The sequence below is a fragment of the Scyliorhinus torazame genome, chromosome 23 (assembly GCF_047496885.1).
Source record: "Scyliorhinus torazame isolate Kashiwa2021f chromosome 23, sScyTor2.1, whole genome shotgun sequence".
In the NCBI taxonomy this organism is placed as follows: domain Eukaryota; kingdom Metazoa; phylum Chordata; class Chondrichthyes; order Carcharhiniformes; family Scyliorhinidae; genus Scyliorhinus; species Scyliorhinus torazame.
In genome coordinates this window covers 80,637,060-80,658,133 of record NC_092729.1, presented here as the reverse complement: position 1 = coordinate 80,658,133, position 21,074 = coordinate 80,637,060, and the positions used below count along the sequence as shown (strand labels likewise).

The 21,074-nt window shown below is 52.0% G+C and overlaps 1 protein-coding gene across 1 annotated transcript in view; it reads right to left on the bottom strand.

The window, feature by feature from the left end:
• Positions 1 to 467: 467 nt before the first annotated feature.
• The window catches only part of LOC140399674 (DNA excision repair protein ERCC-1-like), a gene marked incomplete at its 3' end in the record, with an annotated part of 84,950 nt that continues 64,343 nt past the window's right edge, over positions 468 to 21,074 (bottom strand). Inside the window, exon 6 of the mRNA XM_072489218.1 lies at positions 468 to 570. Within this exon, the coding sequence (XP_072345319.1) occupies positions 468 to 570 (103 nt within the window). The remainder of the gene's footprint in view (positions 571 to 21,074) is intronic.

The following is a 21,074-nucleotide window of genomic DNA, read 5'->3' as shown; positions in this document are numbered from 1 at the left end:
CGGAGCACCGTACACAGTCCCGTTCTCCGTATCCCTCGGTTAGACCCACACACGGAGCACCGTGCACAGTCCCGGTCTCCGTATCCCTCGGTTAGACCCACACTCGGAGCAGCGTGCACAGACCCGGTCTCAGTATCCCTCGGTTAGACCCACACTCGGAGCACCGTGCACAGTCCCGGTCTCAGGATCCCTCGGTTAGACCCACACTCGGAGCACCGTGCACAGTCTCGGTCTCCGTATCCCTCGGTTAGACCCACACTCGGAGCTCCGTGCACAGTCCCGGTCTCCGTATCCCTCGATTAGACCCACACTCGGAGCACCGTGCACAGTCCCGGTCTCCGTATCCCTCGGTTAGACCCACACTCGGAGCAGCGTGCACAGTCTCTCTCTCTCTGTCTCTCTCTCTCTCTGCATCTCTCTCTCTCTCTCTGTCTCTCTTCGTACCTCGCCCCACCATTGCCAAGCCTCACCTTTGAGAGGTAGTCAGTCTCCACTCGCTCTTTCAGCATATCGGAAGGTTTATTCTCGTACGATTTGTACGTCTCCAGGTATCGTCCAGCCTCCTCAGAGCTGCACAGAAAACAACGAGATAGAGTTACCCTGAGAGAGCGTCACTCTGTATCTGCTGTACCTGTCCTGGGAGTGTTTGATGGGGACAGTGTAGAGGGAGCTTTACTCTGTATCTAACCCCGTGCTATACCTGTCCTGGGAGTGTTTGATGGGGACAGTGTAGAGGGAGCTTTGCTCTGTATCTAACCCCGTGCTGTACCTGTCCTGGGAGTGTTTGATGGGGACAGTGTAGAGGGAGCTTTATTCTGTATCTAACCCCGTGCTGTACCTGTCATGGGAGTGTTTGATGGGGACAGTGTCGAGGGAGCTTTACTCTGTATCTAACCCCGTGCTGTACCTGTCCTGGGAGTGTTTGATGAGGACAGTGTGGAGGGAGCTTTACTCTGTATCTAACCCCGTGCTGTACCTGTCCTGGGAGTGTTTGATGGGGACAGTGTAGAGGGAGCTTTACTCTGTATCTAACCCTGTGCTGTACCTGTCCTGGGAGTGTTTGATGGGGACAGTGTAGAGGGAGCTTTACTGTGTATCTAACCCCATGCTGTACCTGTCCTGGGAGTGTTTGATGGGGCAGTGTAGAGGGAGCTTTACTCTGTATCTAACTCCGTGCTGTACCTGTCCTGGGAGTGTTTGATGGGGACAGTGTAGAGGGAACGTTACTCTGTATCTAACCCTGTGCTGTACCTGTCCTGGGAGTGTATGATGGGGACAGTGGAGAGGGAGCTTTACTCCGTATCTAACCCCGTGCTGTACCTGTCCTGGGAGTGTTTGATGGGGACAGTGTAGAGGGAGCTTTACTCTGTATCTAACCCCGTGCTGTACCTGTCCTGGGAGTGTTTGATGGGGACAGTGTAGAGGGAGCTTTACTCTGTATCTAACCCTGTGCTGTGCCTGTCCTGGGAGTGTTTGATGGGGACAGTGTAGAGGGAGCTTTACTCTGTATCTAACACCGTGCTGTACCTGTCCTGGGAGTGTTTGATGGGGACAGTGTAGAGGGAGCTTTACTCTGTATCTAACCCCGTGCTGTACCTGTCCTGGGAGTGTTTGATGGGGACAGTGTAGAGGGAGCTTTACTCTGTATCTAACCCCGTGCTGTACCTGTCCTGGGAGTGTTTGATGGGGACAGTGTTGAGGGAGCTTTACTCTGTATCTAACCCCGTGCTGTACCTGTCCTGGGAGTGTTTGATGGGGACAGTGTAGAGGGAGCTTTACTCTGTATCTAACCCCGTGCTGTACCTGTCCTGGGAGAGTTTGATGGGGACAGTGTAGAGGGAGCTTTACTCTGTATCTAACCCCGAGCTGTACCTGTCCTGGGAGAGTTTGATGGGGACAGTGTAGAGGGAGCTTTACTCTGTATCTAACCCTGTGCTGTACCTGTCCTGGGAGTGTTTGATGGGGATATTGTAGAGGGAGCTTTACTCTGTATCTAACCCGTGCTGTACCTGTCCTGGGAGTGTTTGATGGGGACAGTGTAGAGGGAGCTTTACTCTGTCTCTAACCCCGTTCTGTACCTGTCCTGGGAGTGATTGATGGGGACAGTGTAGAGGGAGCTTTACTCTGTATCTAACCCTGTGCTGTACCTGTCCTGGGAGTGTTTGATGGGGACAGTGTACAGGGAGCTTTACTCTGTATCTAACCCCGTGCTGTACCTGTCCTGGGAGTGTTTGATGGGGACAGTGTAGAGGGAGCTTTATTCTGTATCTAACCCTGTGCTGTACCTGTCCTGGGAGTGTTTGATGGGGACAGTGTATAGGGAGCTTTACTCTGTATCTAACCCCGAGCTGTACCTGTCCTGGGAGTGTTTGATAGGGACAGTGTAGAGGGAGCTTTACTCTGTATCTAACTCCATGCTGTACCTGTCCTGGGAGTGTTTGATGGGGACAGTGTAGACGGAGCTTTACTCTGTATCTAACCCTGTGCTGTACCTGTCCTGGGAGTGTTTGATGGAGACAGTGTAGAGGGAGCTTTACTCTGTACCTGACCCCGTGCTGTGCCTGTGCTGGGAGTGTTTGATGGGGACAGTGTAGAGGGAGCTTTACTCTGTATCTAACCCCGTGCTGTACCTGTCCTGGGAGTGTTTGCTGGGGACAGTGTAGAGGGAGCTTTACTCTGTATCTAACCCCATGCTGTACCTGTCCTGGGAGTGTTTGATGGGGACAGTGTCGAGGGAGCTTTACTCTGTATCTAACCCCGTGCTGTACCTGTCCTGGGAGTGTTTGATGGAGACAGTGTAGAGTGAGCTATACTCTGTATCTAACCCCTTGCTGTACCTGTCCTGGGAGTGTTTGATGGGGACAGTGTAGAGGGAGCTTTACTCTGTATCTAACCCCGTGCAGTACCTGTCCTGGGAGTGTTTGATGGGGACAGTGTAGAGGGAGCTTTACTCTGTATCTAACGCTGTGCTGTACCTGTCCTGGGAGTATTTGATGGGGACAGTGTCGAGGGAGCTTTACTCTGTATCTAACCCCGTGCTGTACCTGTCCTGGGAGTGTTTGATGGAGACAGTGTAGAGGGAGCTTTACTCTGTATCTCACCCCGTGCTGTACCTGTCCTGGGAGTGTTTGATGGGGACAGTATAGAGGGAGCTTTGCTCTGTATCTAACCCCGTGCTGTACCTGTCCTGGGAGTGTTTGATGGGGATAGTGTAGAGGGAGCTTTACTCTGTATCTAACCCCGTGCTGTAGCTGTCCTGGGAGTGTTCGATGGGGACAGTGTAGAGGGAGCTTGACTCTGTATCTAACCCAGTGCAGTACCTGTCCTGGGAGTGTTTGATGGGGACAGTGTAGAGGGAGCTTTACTCTGTATCTAACCCCGTGCTGTACCTGTCCTGGGAGTGTTTGATGGGGACAGTGTAGAGGGAGATTTACTCTGTCTCTCACCCCATGCTGTACCTGTCCTGGGAGTGTTTGATGGGGACAGTGTAGAGGAAGCTTTACTCTGTATCTAACCCCGTGCTGTACCTGTCCTGGGAGTGTTTGATGGGGACAGTGTAGAGGGAGCTTTACTCTGTATCTAACCCCGTGCTGTCCCTGTCCTGGGAGTGTTTGATGGGGACAGTGTAGAGGGAGCTTTACTCTGTATCTAACCCCGTGCTGTAGCTGTCCTGGGAGTGTTTGATGGGGACAGTGTAGAGGGAGCTTTGCTCTGTATCTAACCCCGTGCTGTACCTGTCCTGGGAGTGTTTGATGGGGACAGTGTAGAGGGAGCTTTATTCTGTATCTAACCCCGTGCTGTACCTGTCATGGGAGTGTTTGATGGGGACAGTGTCGAGGGAGCTTTACTCTGTATCTAACCCCGTGCTGTACCTGTCCTGGGAGTGTTTGATGAGGACAGTGTGGAGGGAGCTTTACTCTGTATCTAACCCCGTGCTGTACCTGTCCTGGGAGTGTTTGATGGGGACAGTGTAGAGGGAGCTTTACTCTGTATCTAACCCTGTGCTGTACCTGTCCTGGGAGTGTTTGATGGGGACAGTGTAGAGGGAGCTTTACTGTGTATCTAACCCCATGCTGTACCTGTCCTGGGAGTGTTTGATGGGGACAGTGTAGAGGGAGCTTTACTCTGTATCTAACTCCGTGCTGTACCTGTCCTGGGAGTGTTTGATGGGGACAGTGTAGAGGGAGCGTTACTCTGTATCTAACCCTGTGCTGTACCTGTCCTGGGAGTGTATGATGGGGACAGTGGAGAGGGAGCTTTACTCCGTATCTAACCCCGTGCTGTACCTGTCCTGGGAGTGTTTGATGGGGACAGTGTAGAGGGAGCTTTACTCTGTATCTAACCCCGTGCTGTACCTGTCCTGGGAGTGTTTGATGGGGACAGTGTAGAGGGAGCTTTACTCTGTATCTAACCCTGTGCTGTGCCTGTCCTGGGAGTGTTTGATGGGGACAGTGTAGAGGGAGCTTTACTCTGTATCTAACACCGTGCTGTACCTGTCCTGGGAGTGTTTGATGGGGACAGTGTAGAGGGAGCTTTACTCTGTATCTAACCCCGTGCTGTACCTGTCCTGGGAGTGTTTGATGGGGACAGTGTAGAGGGAGCTTTACTCTGTATCTAACCCCGTGCTGTACCTGTCCTGGGAGTGTTTGATGGGGACAGTGTTGAGGGAGCTTTACTCTGTATCTAACCCCGTGCTGTACCTGTCCTGGGAGTGTTTGATGGGGACAGTGTAGAGGGAGCTTTACTCTGTATCTAACCCCGTGCTGTACCTGTCCTGGGAGAGTTTGATGGGGACAGTGTAGAGGGAGCTTTACTCTGTATCTAACCCCGAGCTGTACCTGTCCTGGGAGAGTTTGATGGGGACAGTGTAGAGGGAGCTTTACTCTGTATCTAACCCTGTGCTGTACCTGTCCTGGGAGTGTTTGATGGGGATAGTGTAGAGGGAGCTTTACTCTGTATCTAACCCGTGCTGTACCTGTCCTGGGAGTGTTTGATGGGGACAGTGTAGAGGGAGCTTTACTCTGTCTCTAACCCCGTGCTGTACCTGTCCTGGGAGTGATTGATGGGGACAGTGTAGAGGGAGCTTTACTCTGTATCTAACCCTGTGCTGTACCTGTCCTGGGAGTGTTTGATGGGGACAGTGTAGAGGGAGCTTTACTCTGTATCTAACCCCGTGCTGTACCTGTCCTGGGAGTGTTTGATGGGGACAGTGTAGAGGGAGCTTTATTCTGTATCTAACCCTGTGCTGTACCTGTCCTGGGAGTGTTTGATGGGGACAGTGTATAGGGAGCTTTACTCTGTATCTAACCCCGAGCTGTACCTGTCCTGGGAGTGTTTGATAGGGACAGTGTAGAGGGAGCTTTACTCTGTATCTAACTCCATGCTGTACCTGTCCTGGGAGTGTTTGATGGGGACAGTGTAGACGAAGCTTTACTCTGTATCTAACCCTGTGCTGTACCTGTCCTGGGAGTGTTTGATGGAGACAGTGTAGAGGGAGCTTTACTCTGTACCTGACCCCGAGCTGTGCCTGTGCTGGGAGTGTTTGATGGGGACAGTGTAGAGGGAGCTTTACTCTGTATCTAACCCCGTGCTGTACCTGTCCTGGGAGTGTTTGCTGGGGACAGTGTAGAGGGAGCTTTACTCTGTATCTAACCCCATGCTGTACCTGTCCTGGGAGTGTTTGATGGGGACAGTGTCGAGGGAGCTTTACTCTGTATCTAACCCCGTGCTGTACCTGTCCTGGGAGTGTTTGATGGAGACAGTGTAGAGGGAGCTATACTCTGTATCTAACCCCTTGCTGTACCTGTCCTGGGAGTGTTTGATGGGGACAGTGTAGAGGGAGCTTTACTCTGTATCTAACCCCGTGCAGTACCTGTCCTGGGAGTGTTTGATGGGGACAGTGTAGAGGGAGCTTTACTCTGTATCTAACGCTGTGCTGTACCTGTCCTGGGAGTGTTTGATGGGGACAGTGTCGAGGGAGCTTTACTCTGTATCTAACCCCGTGCTGTACCTGTCCTGGGAGTGTTTGATGGGGACAGTGTAGAGGGAGCTTTACTCTGTATCTAACCCTGTGCTGTGCCTGTCCTGGGAGTGTTTGATGGGGACAGTGTAGAGGGAGCTTTACTCTGTATCTAACACCGTGCTGTACCTGTCCTGGGAGTGTTTGATGGGGACAGTGTAGAGGGAGCTTTACTCTGTATCTAACCCCGTGCTGTACCTGTCCTGGGAGTGTTTGATGGGGACAGTGTAGAGGGAGCTTTACTCTGTATCTAACCCCGTGCTGTACCTGTCCTGGGAGTGTTTGATGGGGACAGTGTTGAGGGAGCTTTACTCTGTATCTAACCCCGTGCTGTACCTGTCCTGGGAGTGTTTGATGGGGACAGTGTAGAGGGAGCTTTACTCTGTATCTAACCCCGTGCTGTACCTGTCCTGGGAGTGTTTGATGGGGATAGTGTAGAGGGAGCTTTACTCTGTATCTAACCCGTGCTGTACCTGTCCTGGGAGTGTTTGATGGGGACAGTGTAGAGGGAGCTTTACTCTGTCTCTAACCCCGTGCTGTACCTGTCCTGGGAGTGTTTGATGGGGACAGTGTAGAGGGAGCTTTACTCTGTATCTAACCCCGTGCTGTACCTGTCCTGGGAGTGTTTGATGGGGACAGTGTTGAGGGAGCTTTACTCTGTATCTAACCCCGTGCTGTACCTGTCCTGGGAGTGTTTGATGGGGACAGTGTAGAGGGAGCTTTACTCTGTATCTAACCCCGTGCTGTACCTGTCCTGGGAGTGTTTGATGGGGATAGTGTAGAGGGAGCTTTACTCTGTATCTAACCCGTGCTGTACCTGTCCTGGGAGTGTTTGATGGGGACAGTGTAGAGGGAGCTTTACTCTGTCTCTAACCCCGTGCTGTACCTGTCCTGGGAGTGATTGATGGGGACAGTGTAGAGGGAGCTTTACTCTGTATCTAACCCCGTGCTGTACCTGTCCTGGGAGTGTTTGCTGGGGACAGTGTAGAGGGAGCTTTACTCTGTATCTAACCCCATGCTGTACCTGTCCTGGGAGTGTTTGATGGGGACAGTGTCGAGGGAGCTTTACTCTGTATCTAACCCCGTGCTGTACCTGTCCTGGGAGTGTTTGATGGAGACAGTGTAGAGTGAGCTATACTCTGTATCTAACCCCTTGCTGTACCTGTCCTGGGAGTGTTTGATGGGGACAGTGTAGAGGGAGCTTTACTCTGTATCTAACCCCGTGCAGTACCTGTCCTGGGAGTGTTTGATGGGGACAGTGTAGAGGGAGCTTTACTCTGTATCTAACGCTGTGCTGTACCTGTCCTGGGAGTATTTGATGGGGACAGTGTCGAGGGAGCTTTACTCTGTATCTAACCCCGTGCTGTACCTGTCCTGGGAGTGTTTGATGGAGACAGTGTAGAGGGAGCTTTACTCTGTATCTCACCCCGTGCTGTACCTGTCCTGGGAGTGTTTGATGGGGACAGTATAGAGGGAGCTTTGCTCTGTATCTAACCCCGTGCTGTACCTGTCCTGGGAGTGTTTGATGGGGATAGTGTAGAGGGAGCTTTACTCTGTATCTAACCCCGTGCTGTAGCTGTCCTGGGAGTGTTCGATGGGGACAGTGTAGAGGGAGCTTGACTCTGTATCTAACCCAGTGCAGTACCTGTCCTGGGAGTGTTTGATGGGGACAGTGTAGAGGGAGCTTTACTCTGTATCTAACCCCGTGCTGTACCTGTCCTGGGAGTGTTTGATGGGGACAGTGTAGAGGGAGATTTACTCTGTCTCTCACCCCATGCTGTACCTGTCCTGGGAGTGTTTGATGGGGACAGTGTAGAGGAAGCTTTACTCTGTATCTAACCCCGTGCTGTACCTGTCCTGGGAGTGTTTGATGGGGACAGTGTAGAGGGAGCTTTACTCTGTATCTAACCCCGTGCTGTCCCTGTCCTGGGAGTGTTTGATGGGGACAGTGTAGAGGGAGCTTTACTCTGTATCTAACCCCGTGCTGTAGCTGTCCTGGGAGTGTTTGATGGGGACAGTGTAGAGGGAGCTTTGCTCTGTATCTAACCCCGTGCTGTACCTGTCCTGGGAGTGTTTGATGGGGACAGTGTAGAGGGAGCTTTATTCTGTATCTAACCCCGTGCTGTACCTGTCATGGGAGTGTTTGATGGGGACAGTGTCGAGGGAGCTTTACTCTGTATCTAACCCCGTGCTGTACCTGTCCTGGGAGTGTTTGATGAGGACAGTGTGGAGGGAGCTTTACTCTGTATCTAACCCCGTGCTGTACCTGTCCTGGGAGTGTTTGATGGGGACAGTGTAGAGGGAGCTTTACTCTGTATCTAACCCTGTGCTGTACCTGTCCTGGGAGTGTTTGATGGGGACAGTGTAGAGGGAGCTTTACTGTGTATCTAACCCCATGCTGTACCTGTCCTGGGAGTGTTTGATGGGGACAGTGTAGAGGGAGCTTTACTCTGTATCTAACTCCGTGCTGTACCTGTCCTGGGAGTGTTTGATGGGGACAGTGTAGAGGGAGCGTTACTCTGTATCTAACCCTGTGCTGTACCTGTCCTGGGAGTGTATGATGGGGACAGTGGAGAGGGAGCTTTACTCCGTATCTAACCCCGTGCTGTACCTGTCCTGGGAGTGTTTGATGGGGACAGTGTAGAGGGAGCTTTACTCTGTATCTAACCCCGTGCTGTACCTGTCCTGGGAGTGTTTGATGGGGACAGTGTAGAGGGAGCTTTACTCTGTATCTAACCCTGTGCTGTGCCTGTCCTGGGAGTGTTTGATGGGGACAGTGTAGAGGGAGCTTTACTCTGTATCTAACACCGTGCTGTACCTGTCCTGGGAGTGTTTGATGGGGACAGTGTAGAGGGAGCTTTACTCTGTATCTAACCCCGTGCTGTACCTGTCCTGGGAGTGTTTGATGGGGACAGTGTAGAGGGAGCTTTACTCTGTATCTAACCCCGTGCTGTACCTGTCCTGGGAGTGTTTGATGGGGACAGTGTTGAGGGAGCTTTACTCTGTATCTAACCCCGTGCTGTACCTGTCCTGGGAGTGTTTGATGGGGACAGTGTAGAGGGAGCTTTACTCTGTATCTAACCCCGTGCTGTACCTGTCCTGGGAGAGTTTGATGGGGACAGTGTAGAGGGAGCTTTACTCTGTATCTAACCCCGAGCTGTACCTGTCCTGGGAGAGTTTGATGGGGACAGTGTAGAGGGAGCTTTACTCTGTATCTAACCCTGTGCTGTACCTGTCCTGGGAGTGTTTGATGGGGATAGTGTAGAGGGAGCTTTACTCTGTATCTAACCCGTGCTGTACCTGTCCTGGGAGTGTTTGATGGGGACAGTGTAGAGGGAGCTTTACTCTGTCTCTAACCCCGTGCTGTACCTGTCCTGGGAGTGATTGATGGGGACAGTGTAGAGGGAGCTTTACTCTGTATCTAACCCTGTGCTGTACCTGTCCTGGGAGTGTTTGATGGGGACAGTGTAGAGGGAGCTTTACTCTGTATCTAACCCCGTGCTGTACCTGTCCTGGGAGTGTTTGATGGGGACAGTGTAGAGGGAGCTTTATTCTGTATCTAACCCTGTGCTGTACCTGTCCTGGGAGTGTTTGATGGGGACAGTGTATAGGGAGCTTTACTCTGTATCTAACCCCGAGCTGTACCTGTCCTGGGAGTGTTTGATAGGGACAGTGTAGAGGGAGCTTTACTCTGTATCTAACTCCATGCTGTACCTGTCCTGGGAGTGTTTGATGGGGACAGTGTAGACGAAGCTTTACTCTGTATCTAACCCTGTGCTGTACCTGTCCTGGGAGTGTTTGATGGAGACAGTGTAGAGGGAGCTTTACTCTGTACCTGACCCCGAGCTGTGCCTGTGCTGGGAGTGTTTGATGGGGACAGTGTAGAGGGAGCTTTACTCTGTATCTAACCCCGTGCTGTACCTGTCCTGGGAGTGTTTGCTGGGGACAGTGTAGAGGGAGCTTTACTCTGTATCTAACCCCATGCTGTACCTGTCCTGGGAGTGTTTGATGGGGACAGTGTCGAGGGAGCTTTACTCTGTATCTAACCCCGTGCTGTACCTGTCCTGGGAGTGTTTGATGGAGACAGTGTAGAGGGAGCTATACTCTGTATCTAACCCCTTGCTGTACCTGTCCTGGGAGTGTTTGATGGGGACAGTGTAGAGGGAGCTTTACTCTGTATCTAACCCCGTGCAGTACCTGTCCTGGGAGTGTTTGATGGGGACAGTGTAGAGGGAGCTTTACTCTGTATCTAACGCTGTGCTGTACCTGTCCTGGGAGTGTTTGATGGGGACAGTGTCGAGGGAGCTTTACTCTGTATCTAACCCCGTGCTGTACCTGTCCTGGGAGTGTTTGATGGGGACAGTGTAGAGGGAGCTTTACTCTGTATCTAACCCTGTGCTGTGCCTGTCCTGGGAGTGTTTGATGGGGACAGTGTAGAGGGAGCTTTACTCTGTATCTAACACCGTGCTGTACCTGTCCTGGGAGTGTTTGATGGGGACAGTGTAGAGGGAGCTTTACTCTGTATCTAACCCCGTGCTGTACCTGTCCTGGGAGTGTTTGATGGGGACAGTGTAGAGGGAGCTTTACTCTGTATCTAACCCCGTGCTGTACCTGTCCTGGGAGTGTTTGATGGGGACAGTGTTGAGGGAGCTTTACTCTGTATCTAACCCCGTGCTGTACCTGTCCTGGGAGTGTTTGATGGGGACAGTGTAGAGGGAGCTTTACTCTGTATCTAACCCCGTGCTGTACCTGTCCTGGGAGTGTTTGATGGGGATAGTGTAGAGGGAGCTTTACTCTGTATCTAACCCGTGCTGTACCTGTCCTGGGAGTGTTTGATGGGGACAGTGTAGAGGGAGCTTTACTCTGTCTCTAACCCCGTGCTGTACCTGTCCTGGGAGTGTTTGATGGGGACAGTGTAGAGGGAGCTTTACTCTGTATCTAACCCCGTGCTGTACCTGTCCTGGGAGTGTTTGATGGGGACAGTGTTGAGGGAGCTTTACTCTGTATCTAACCCCGTGCTGTACCTGTCCTGGGAGTGTTTGATGGGGACAGTGTAGAGGGAGCTTTACTCTGTATCTAACCCCGTGCTGTACCTGTCCTGGGAGTGTTTGATGGGGATAGTGTAGAGGGAGCTTTACTCTGTATCTAACCCGTGCTGTACCTGTCCTGGGAGTGTTTGATGGGGACAGTGTAGAGGGAGCTTTACTCTGTCTCTAACCCCGTGCTGTACCTGTCCTGGGAGTGATTGATGGGGACAGTGTAGAGGGAGCTTTACTCTGTATCTAACCCTGTGCTGTACCTGTCCTGGGAGTGTTTGATGGGGACAGTGTAGAGGGAGCTTTACTCTGTATCTAACCCCGTGCTGTACCTGTCCTGGGAGTGTTTGATGGGGACAGTGTAGAGGGAGCTTTATTCTGTATCTAACCCTGTGCTGTACCTGTCCTGGGAGTGTTTGATGGGGACAGTGTATAGGGAGCTTTACTCTGTATCTAACCCCGAGCTGTACCTGTCCTGGGAGTGTTTGATAGGGACAGTGTAGAGGGAGCTTTACTCTGTATCTAACTCCATGCTGTACCTGTCCTGGGAGTGTTTGATGGGGACAGTGTAGACGGAGCTTTACTCTGTATCTAACCCTGTGCTGTACCTGTCCTGGGAGTGTTTGATGGAGACAGTGTAGAGGGAGCTTTACTCTGTACCTGACCCCGAGCTGTGCCTGTGCTGGGAGTGTTTGATGGGGACAGTGTAGAGGGAGCTTTACTCTGTATCTAACCCCGTGCTGTACCTGTCCTGGGAGTGTTTGCTGGGGACAGTGTAGAGGGAGCTTTACTCTGTATCTAACCCCATGCTGTACCTGTCCTGGGAGTGTTTGATGGGGACAGTGTCGAGGGAGCTTTACTCTGTATCTAACCCCGTGCTGTACCTGTCCTGGGAGTGTTTGATGGAGACAGTGTAGAGGGAGCTATACTCTGTATCTAACCCCTTGCTGTACCTGTCCTGGGAGTGTTTGATGGGGACAGTGTAGAGGGAGCTTTACTCTGTATCTAACCCCGTGCAGTACCTGTCCTGGGAGTGTTTGATGGGGACAGTGTAGAGGGAGCTTTACTCTGTATCTAACGCTGTGCTGTACCTGTCCTGGGAGTGTTTGATGGGGACAGTGTCGAGGGAGCTTTACTCTGTATCTAACCCCGTGCTGTACCTGTCCTGGGAGTGTTTGATGGAGACAGTGTAGAGGGAGCTTTACTCTGTATCTCACCCCGTGCTGTACCTGTCCTGGGAGTGTTTGATGGGGACAGTATAGAGGGAGCTTTACTCTGTATCTAACCCCGTGCTGTACCTGTCCTGGGAGTGTTTGATGGGGATAGTGTAGAGGGAGCTTTACTCTGTATCTAACCCCGTGCTGTAGCTGTCCTGGGAGTGTTCGATGGGGACAGTGTAGAGGGAGCTTGACTCTGTATCTAACCCAGTGCAGTACCTGTCCTGGGAGTGTTTGATGGGGACAGTGTAGAGGGAGCTTTACTCTGTATCTAACCCCGTGCTGTACCTGTCCTGGGAGTGTTTGATGGGGACAGTGTAGAGGGAGATTTACTCTGTCTCTCACCCCATGCTGTACCTGTCCTGGGAGTGTTTGATGGGGACAGTGTAGAGGAAGCTTTACTCTGTATCTAACCCCGTGCTGTACCTGTCCTGGGAGTGTTTGATGGGGACAGTGTAGAGGGAGCTTTACTCTGTATCTAACCCCGTGCTGTCCCTGTCCTGGGAGTGTTTGATGGGGACAGTGTAGAGGGAGCTTTACTCTGTATCTAACCCCGTGCTGTAGCTGTCCTGGGAGTGTTTGATGGGGACAGTGTAGAGGGAGCTTTACTCTGTATCTAACCCCGTGCTGTACCTGTCCTGGGAGTGTTTGATGGGGACAGTGTAGAGGGAGCTTTACTCTGTATCTAACCACGTGATGTACCTGTCCTGGGAGTGTTTGATGGGGACAGTGTAGAGGGAGCTTTACTCTGTATCTAACCCCGTGCTGTCCCTGTCCTGGGAGTGTTTGATGGGGACAGTGTAGAGGGAGCTTTACTCTGTATCTAACCCCGTGCTGTAGCTGTCCTGGGAGTGTTTGTTGGGGGACAGTGTAGAGGGAGCTTTACTCTGTATCTAACCCCGTGCTGTACCTGTCCTGGGAGTGTTTGATCGGGACAGTGTAGAGGGAGCTTTACTCTGTATCTAACCCCGTGCTGTACCTGTCCTGGGAGTGTTTGATGGGGGACAGTGTAGAGGGAGCTTTACTCTGTATCTAACCCCGTGCTGTACCTGTCCTGGGAGTGTTTGATGGGGATAGTGTAGAGGGAGCTTTACTCTGTATCAAACCCCGTGCTGTACCTGTCCTGGGAGTGTTTGATGGGGACAGTGTAGAGGGAGCTTTACTCTGTATCTAACCCCGTGCTGTAGCTGTCCTGGGAGTGTTTGATGGGGACAGTGTAGAGGGAGCTTTACTCTGTATCTAACCCAGTGCTGTCCCTGTCCTGGGAGTGTTTGATGGCGACAGTGTAGAGGGAGCTTTACTCTTTATCTAACCCCGTGCTGTACCTGTCCTGGGAGTGTTTGATGGGGACAGTGTAGAGGGAACTTTACTCTGTATCTAACCCTGTGTTGTCCCTGTCCTGGGAGTGTTTGATGGTGACAGTGTAGAGGGAGCTTTACTCTGTATCTAACCCCGTACTGTCCCAGTCCTGGGAGTGTTTGATGGGGACAATGTAGAGGGAGCTTTACTCTGTATTTAACCCCGTGCTGTACCTGTTCTGGGAGTGTTTGATGGGGACAGTGTAGAGGGAGCTTTACTCTGTATCTAACCCCGTGCTGTCCCTGTCCTGGGAGTGTTTGATGGGGACAGTGTAGAGGGAGCTGGACTCTGTATCTAACCCCGTGCTGTACCTGTCCTGCGAGTGTTTGATGGGGACAGTGAAGAGGGAGCTTTACTCTGTATCTCACCACGTGCTGTATCTGTCCTGGGAGTGTTTGATGGGGACAGTGTAGAGGGAGCTTTACTCTGTATCTAACCCCGTGCTGTAGCTGTCCTGGGAGTGTTTGATGGGGACAGTGTAGAGGGAGCTTTACTCTGTATCTAACCCCGTGCTGTACCTGTCCTGGGAGTGTTTGATGGGGACAGTGTAGATGGAGCTTTACTCTGTATCTAACCCCGTGCTGTACCTGTCCTGGGAGTGTTTGATGGGGACAGTGTAGAGGGACCTTTACTCTGTATCAAACCCCGTGCTGTCCCTGTCCTGGGAGTGTTTGATGGGGACAGTGTAGAGGGAGCTTTACTCTGTATCTAACGCCGTGCTGTAGCTGTCCTGGGAGTGTTTGATGGGGACAGTGTAGAGGGAGCTTTACTCTGTATCAAACCCCGTGCTGTCCCTGTCCTGGGAGTGTTTGATGGGGACAGTGTAGAGGGAGCTTTACTCTGTATCTAACCCCGTGCTGTCCCTGTCCTGGGAGTGTTTGATGGGGACAGTGTAGAGGGAGCTTTACTCTGTATCTAACCCCGTGCTGTAGCTGTCCTGGGAGTGTTTGATGGGGACAGTGTAGAGGGAGCTTTACTCTGTATCTAACCCCGTGCTGTAGCTGTCCTGGGAGTGTTTGATGGGGGACAGTGTAGAGGGAGCTTTACTCTGTATCTAACCCCGTGCTGTACCTGTCCTGTGAGTGTTTGATGGGGACAGTGTTGAGGGAGATTTACTCTGTATCTAACCCCGTGCTGTACCTGTCCTGGGAGTGTTTGATGGGGACAGTGTGGAGGGAGCTTTACTCAGTATCAAACCCCGTGCTGTACCTGTCCTGGGAGTGTTTGATGGGGATAGTGTAGAGGGAGCTTTACTCTGTATCAAACCCCGTGCTGTACCTGTCCTCGGAGTGTTTGATGGGGACAGTGTAGAGGGAGCTTTACTCTGTATCTAACCCAGTGCTGTCCCTGTCCTGGGAGTGTTTGATGGGGACAGTGTAGAGGGAGCTTTACTCTTTATCTAACCCCGTGCTGTACCTGTCCTGGGAGTGTTTGATGGGGACAGTGTAGAGGGAACTTTACTCTGTATCTAACCCTGTGTTGTCCCTGTCCTGGGAGTGTTTGATGGTGACAGTGTAGAGGGAGCTTTACTCTGTATCTAACCCCGTACTGTCCCAGTCCTGGGAGTGTTTGATGGGGACAATGTAGAGGGAGCTTTACTCTGTATTTAACCCCGTGCTGTACCTGTTCTGGGAGTGTTTGATGGGGACAGTGTAGAGGGAGCTTTACTCTGTATCTAACCCCGTGCTGTCCCTGTCCTGGGAGTGTTTGATGGGGACAGTGTAGAGGGAGCTGGACTCTGTATCTAACCCCGTGCTGTACCTGTCCTGCGAGTGTTTGATGGGGACAGTGAAGAGGGAGCTTTACTCTGTATCTCACCACGTGCTGTACCTGTCCTGGGAGTGTTTGATGGGGACAGTGTAGAGGGAGCTTTACTCTGTATCTAACCCCGTGCTGTAGCTGTCCTGGGAGTGTTTGATGGGGACAGTGTAGAGGGAGCTTTACTCTGTATCTAACCCCGTGCTGTAGCTGTCCTGGGAGTGTTTGTTGGGGGACAGTGTAGAGGGAGCTTTACTCTGTATCTAACCCCGTGCTGTACCTGTCCTGGGAGTGTTTGATCGGGACAGTGTAGAGGGAGCTTTACTCTGTATCTAACCCCGTGCTGTACCTGTCCTGGGAGTGTTTGATGGGGGACAGTGTAGAGGGAGCTTTACTCTGTATCTAACCCCGTGCTGTACCTGTCCTGGGAGTGTTTGATGGGGATAGTGTAGAGGGAGCTTTACTCTGTATCAAACCCCGTGCTGTACCTGTCCTGGGAGTGTTTGATGGGGACAGTGTAGAGGGAGCTTTACTCTGTATCTAACCCAGTGCTGTCCCTGTCCTGGGAGTGTTTGATGGCGACAGTGTAGAGGGAGCTTTACTCTTTATCTAACCCCGTGCTGTACCTGTCCTGGGAGTGTTTGATGGGGACAGTGTAGAGGGAACTTTACTCTGTATCTAACCCTGTGTTGTCCCTGTCCTGGGAGTGTTTGATGGTGACAGTGTAGAGGGAGCTTTACTCTGTATCTAACCCCGTACTGTCCCAGTCCTGGGAGTGTTTGATGGGGACAATGTAGAGGGAGCTTTACTCTGTATTTAACCCCGTGCTGTACCTGTTCTGGGAGTGTTTGATGGGGACAGTGTAGAGGGAGCTTTACTCTGTATCTAACCCCGTGCTGTCCCTGTCCTGGGAGTGTTTGATGGGGACAGTGTAGAGGGAGCTGGACTCTGTATCTAACCCCGTGCTGTACCTGTCCTGCGAGTGTTTGATGGGGACAGTGAAGAGGGAGCTTTACTCTGTATCTCACCACGTGCTGTATCTGTCCTGGGAGTGTTTGATGGGGACAGTGTAGAGGGAGCTTTACTCTGTATCTAACCCCGTGCTGTAGCTGTCCTGGGAGTGTTTGATGGGGACAGTGTAGAGGGAGCTTTACTCTGTATCTAACCCCGTGCTGTACCTGTCCTGGGAGTGTTTGATGGGGACAGTGTAGATGGAGCTTTACTCTGTATCTAACCCCGTGCTGTACCTGTCCTGGGAGTGTTTGATGGGGACAGTGTAGAGGGAGCTTTACTCTGTATCAAACCCCGTGCTGTCCCTGTCCTGGGAGTGTTTGATGGGGACAGTGTAGAGGGAGCTTTACTCTGTATCTAACGCCGTGCTGTAGCTGTCCTGGGAGTGTTTGATGGGGACAGTGTAGAGGGAGCTTTACTCTGTATCAAACCACGTGCTGTCCCTGTCCTGGGAGTGTTTGATGGGGACAGTGTAGAGGGAGCTTTACTCTGTATCTAACCCCGTGCTGTCCCTGTCCTGGGAGTGTTTGATGGGGACAGTGTAGAGGGAGCTTTACTCTGTATCTAACCCCGTGCTGTAGCTGTCCTGGGAGTGTTTGATGGGGACAGTGTAGAGGGAGCTTTACTCTGTATCTAACCCCGTGCTGTAGCTGTCCTGGGAGTGTTTGATGGGGGACAGTGTAGAGGGAGCTTTACTCTGTATCTAACCCCGTGCTGTACCTGTCCTGTGAGTGTTTGATGGGGACAGTGTTGAGGGAGATTTACTCTGTATCTAACCCCGTGCTGTACCTGTCCTGGGAGTGTTTGATGGGGACAGTGTGGAGGGAGCTTTACTCAGTATCAAACCCCGTGCTGTACCTGTCCTGGGAGTGTTTGATGGGGATAGTGTAGAGGGAGCTTTACTCTGTATCAAACCCCGTGCTGTACCTGTCCTCTGAGTGTTTGATGGGGACAGTGTAGAGGGAGCTTTACTCTGTATCTAACCCAGTGCTGTCCCTGTCCTGGGAGTGTTTGATGGGGACAGTGTAGAGGGAGCTTTACTCTTTATCTAACCCCGTGCTGTACCTGTCCTGGGAGTGTTTGATGGGGACAGTGTAGAGGGAACTTTACTCTGTATCTAACCCTGTGTTGTCCCTGTCCTGGGAGTGTTTGATGGGGACAATGTAGAGGGAGCTTTACTCTGTATTTAACCCCGTGCTGTACCTGTTGTGGGAGTGTTTGATGGGGACAGTGTAGAGGGAGCTTTACTCTGTATCTAACCCCGTGCTGTCCCTGTCCTGGGAGTGTTTGATGGGGACAGTGTAGAGGGAGCTGGACTCTGTATCTAACCCCGTGCTGTACCTGTCCTGCGAGTGTTTGATGGGGACAGTGAAGAGGGAGCTTTACTCTGTATCTCACCACGTGCTGTACCTGTCCTGGGAGTGTTTGATGGGGACAGTGTAGAGGGAGCTTTACTCTGTATCTAACCCCGTGCTGTAGCTGTCCTGGGAGTGTTTGATGGGGACAGTGTAGAGGGAGCTTTACTCTGTATCTAACCCCGTGCTGTACCTGTCCTGGGAGTGTTTGATGGGGACAGTGTAGATGGAGCTTTACTCTGTATCTAACCCCGTGCTGTACCTGTCCTGGGAGTGTTTGATGGGGACAGTGTAGAGGGAGCTTTACTCTGTATCAAACCCCGTGCTGTCCCTGTCCTGGGAGTGTTTGATGGGGACAGTGTAGAGGGAGCTTTACTCTGTATCTAACGCCGTGCTGTAGCTGTCCTGGGAGTGTTTGATGGGGACAGTGTAGAGGGAGCTTTACTCTGTATCTAACCCCGTGCTGTCCCTGTCCTGGGAGTGTTTGATGGGGACAGTGTAGAGGGAGCTTTACTCTGTATCAAACCCCGTGCTGTCCCTGTCCTGGGAGTGTTTGATGGGGACAGTGTAGAGGGAGCTTTACTCTGTATCTAACCCCGTGCTGTCCCTGTCCTGGGAGTGTTTGATGGGGACAGTGTAGAGGGAGCTTTACTCTGTATCAAACCCCGTGCTGTGCCTGTCCTGGGAGTGTTTGATGGGGACAGTGTAGAGGGAGCTTTACTCTGTATCTAACCCCGTGCTGTAGCTGTCCTGGGAGTGTTTGATGGGGACAGTGTAGAGGGAGCTTTACTCTGTATCTAACCCCGTGCTGTACCTGTCCTGGGAGTGTTTGATGGGGACAGGGTAGAGGGAGCTTTACTCTGTATCTAACCCCGTGCTGTAGCTGTCCTGGGAGTGTTTGATGGGGACAGTGTAGAGGGAGCTTTACTCTGTATCTAACCCCGTGCTGTCCCTGTCCTGGGAGTGTTTGATGGGGACAGTGTAGAGGGAGCTTTACTCTGTATCTAACCCCGTGCTGTAGCTGTCCTGGGAGTGTTTGATGGGGACAGTGTAGAGGGAGCTTTACTCTGTATCTAACCCCGTGCTGTACCTGTCCTGGGAGTGTTTGATGGGGTCAGTGTAGAGGGAGCTTTACTCTGTATCTCACCCCGTGCTGTACCTGTCCTGGGAGTGTTTGATGGGGACAGTGTGGAGGGAGCTTTACTCAGTATCAAACCCCGTGCTGTACCTGTCCTGGGAGTGTTTGATGGGGATAGTGTAGAGGGAGCTTTACTCTGTATCAAACCCCGTGCTGTACCTGTCCTCGGAGTGTTTGATGGGGACAGTGTAGAGGGAGCTTTACTCTGTATCTAACCCAGTGCTGTCCCTGTCCTGGGAGTGTTTGATGGGGACAGTGTAGAGGGAGCTTTACTCTTTATCTAACCCCGTGCTGTACCTGTCCTGGGAGTGTTTGATGGGGACAGTGTAGAGGGAACTTTACTCTGTATCTAACCCTGTGTTGTCCCTGTCCTGGGAGTGTTTGATGGTGACAGTGTAGAGGGAGCTTTACTCTGTATCTAACCCCGTACTGTCCCAGTCCTGGGAGTGTTTGATGGGGACAATGTAGAGGGAGCTTTTCTCTGTATTTAACCCCGTGCTGTACCTGTTCTGGGAGTGTTTGATGGGGACAGTGTAGAGGGAGCTTTACTCTGTATCTAACCCCGTGCTGTCCCTGTCCTGGGAGTGTTTGATGGGGACAGTGTAGAGGGAGCTGGACTCTGTATCTAACCCCGTGCTGTACCTGTCCTGCGAGTGTTTGATGGGGACAGTGAAGAGGGAGCTTTACTCTGTATCTCACCACGTGCTGTACCTGTCCTGGGAGTGTTTGATGGGGACAGTGTAGAGGGAGCTTTACTCTGTATCTAACCCCGTGCTGTAGCTGTCCTGGGAGTGTTTGATGGGGACAGTGTAGAGGGAGCTTTACTCTGTATCTAACCCCGTGCTGTACCTGTCCTGGGAGTGTTTGATGGGGACAGTGTAGAGGGAGCTTTACTCTGTATCTAACCCAGTGCTGTCCCAGTCCTGGGAGTGTTTGATGGGGACAGTGTAGAGGGAACTTTACTCTGTATCTAACCCCGTGCTGTCCCTGTCCTGGGAGTGTTTGATGGTGACAGTGTAGAGGGAGCTTTACTCTGTATCTAACCCCGTACTGTCCCTGTCCTGGGAGTGTTTGATGGGGACAGTGTAGAGGGAGCTTTACTCTGTATCTAACCCCGTGCTGTACCTGTCCTGGGAGTGTTTGATGGGGACAGTGTAGAGGGAGCTTTACTCTGTATCTAACCCCGTACTGTACCTTTCCTGGGAGTGTTTGATGGGGACAGTGTAGAGGGAGCTTTACTCTGTATCTAACCCCGTGCTGTACCTGTCCTGGGAGTGTTTGATGGGGACTGTGTAGATGTAGCTTTACTCTGTATCTAACACCGTGCTGTACCTGTCCTGGGAGTGTTTGATGGGGACAGTGTAGAGGGAGCTTTACTCTGTATCTATCCCCGTGCTGTACCTGTCCTGGGAGTGTTTGATGGGGACTGTGTAGATGTAGCTTTACTCTGTATCTAACACCGTGCTGTACCTGTCCTGGGAGTGTTTGATGGTGACAGTGTAGAGGGAGCTTTACTCTGTATCTAACCCCGTGCTGTCCCTGTCCTGGGAGTGTTTGATGGGGACAGTGTAGAGGGAACTTTACTCTGTATCTAACCCCGTGCTGTCCCTGTCCTGGGAGTGTTTGATGGTGACAGTGTAGAGGGAGCTTTACTCTGTATCTAACCCCGTACTGTCCCTGTCCTGGGAGTGTTTGATGGGGACAGTGTAGAGGGAGCTTTACTCTGTATCTAACCCCGTGCTGTACCTGTCCTGGGAGTGTTTGATGGGGACAGTGTAGAGGGAGCTTTACTCTGTATCTAACCCCATGCTGTACCTGTCCTGGGAGTGTTTGATGGGGACAGTGTCGAGGGAGCTTGACTCTGTATCTAACCCCATGCTGTCCCTGTCCGGATAGTGTTTGATGGGGACAGTGTGGAGGGAGCTTGACTCTGTATCTAACCCCGTGCTGTACCTGTCCTGCGAGTGTTTGATGGGGACAATGTAGAGGGAGCTTTACTCTGTATCTAACCCCGTGCTGCACCTGTCCTGGGAGTGTTTGATGGGGACAGTGTAGAGGGAGCTTTACTCTGTATCAAACCCCGTGCTGTAGCTGTCCTGGGAGTGTTTGATGGGGACAGTGTAGAGGGAGCTTTACTCTGTATCAAACCCCGTGCTGTAGCTGTCCTGGGAGTGTTTGATG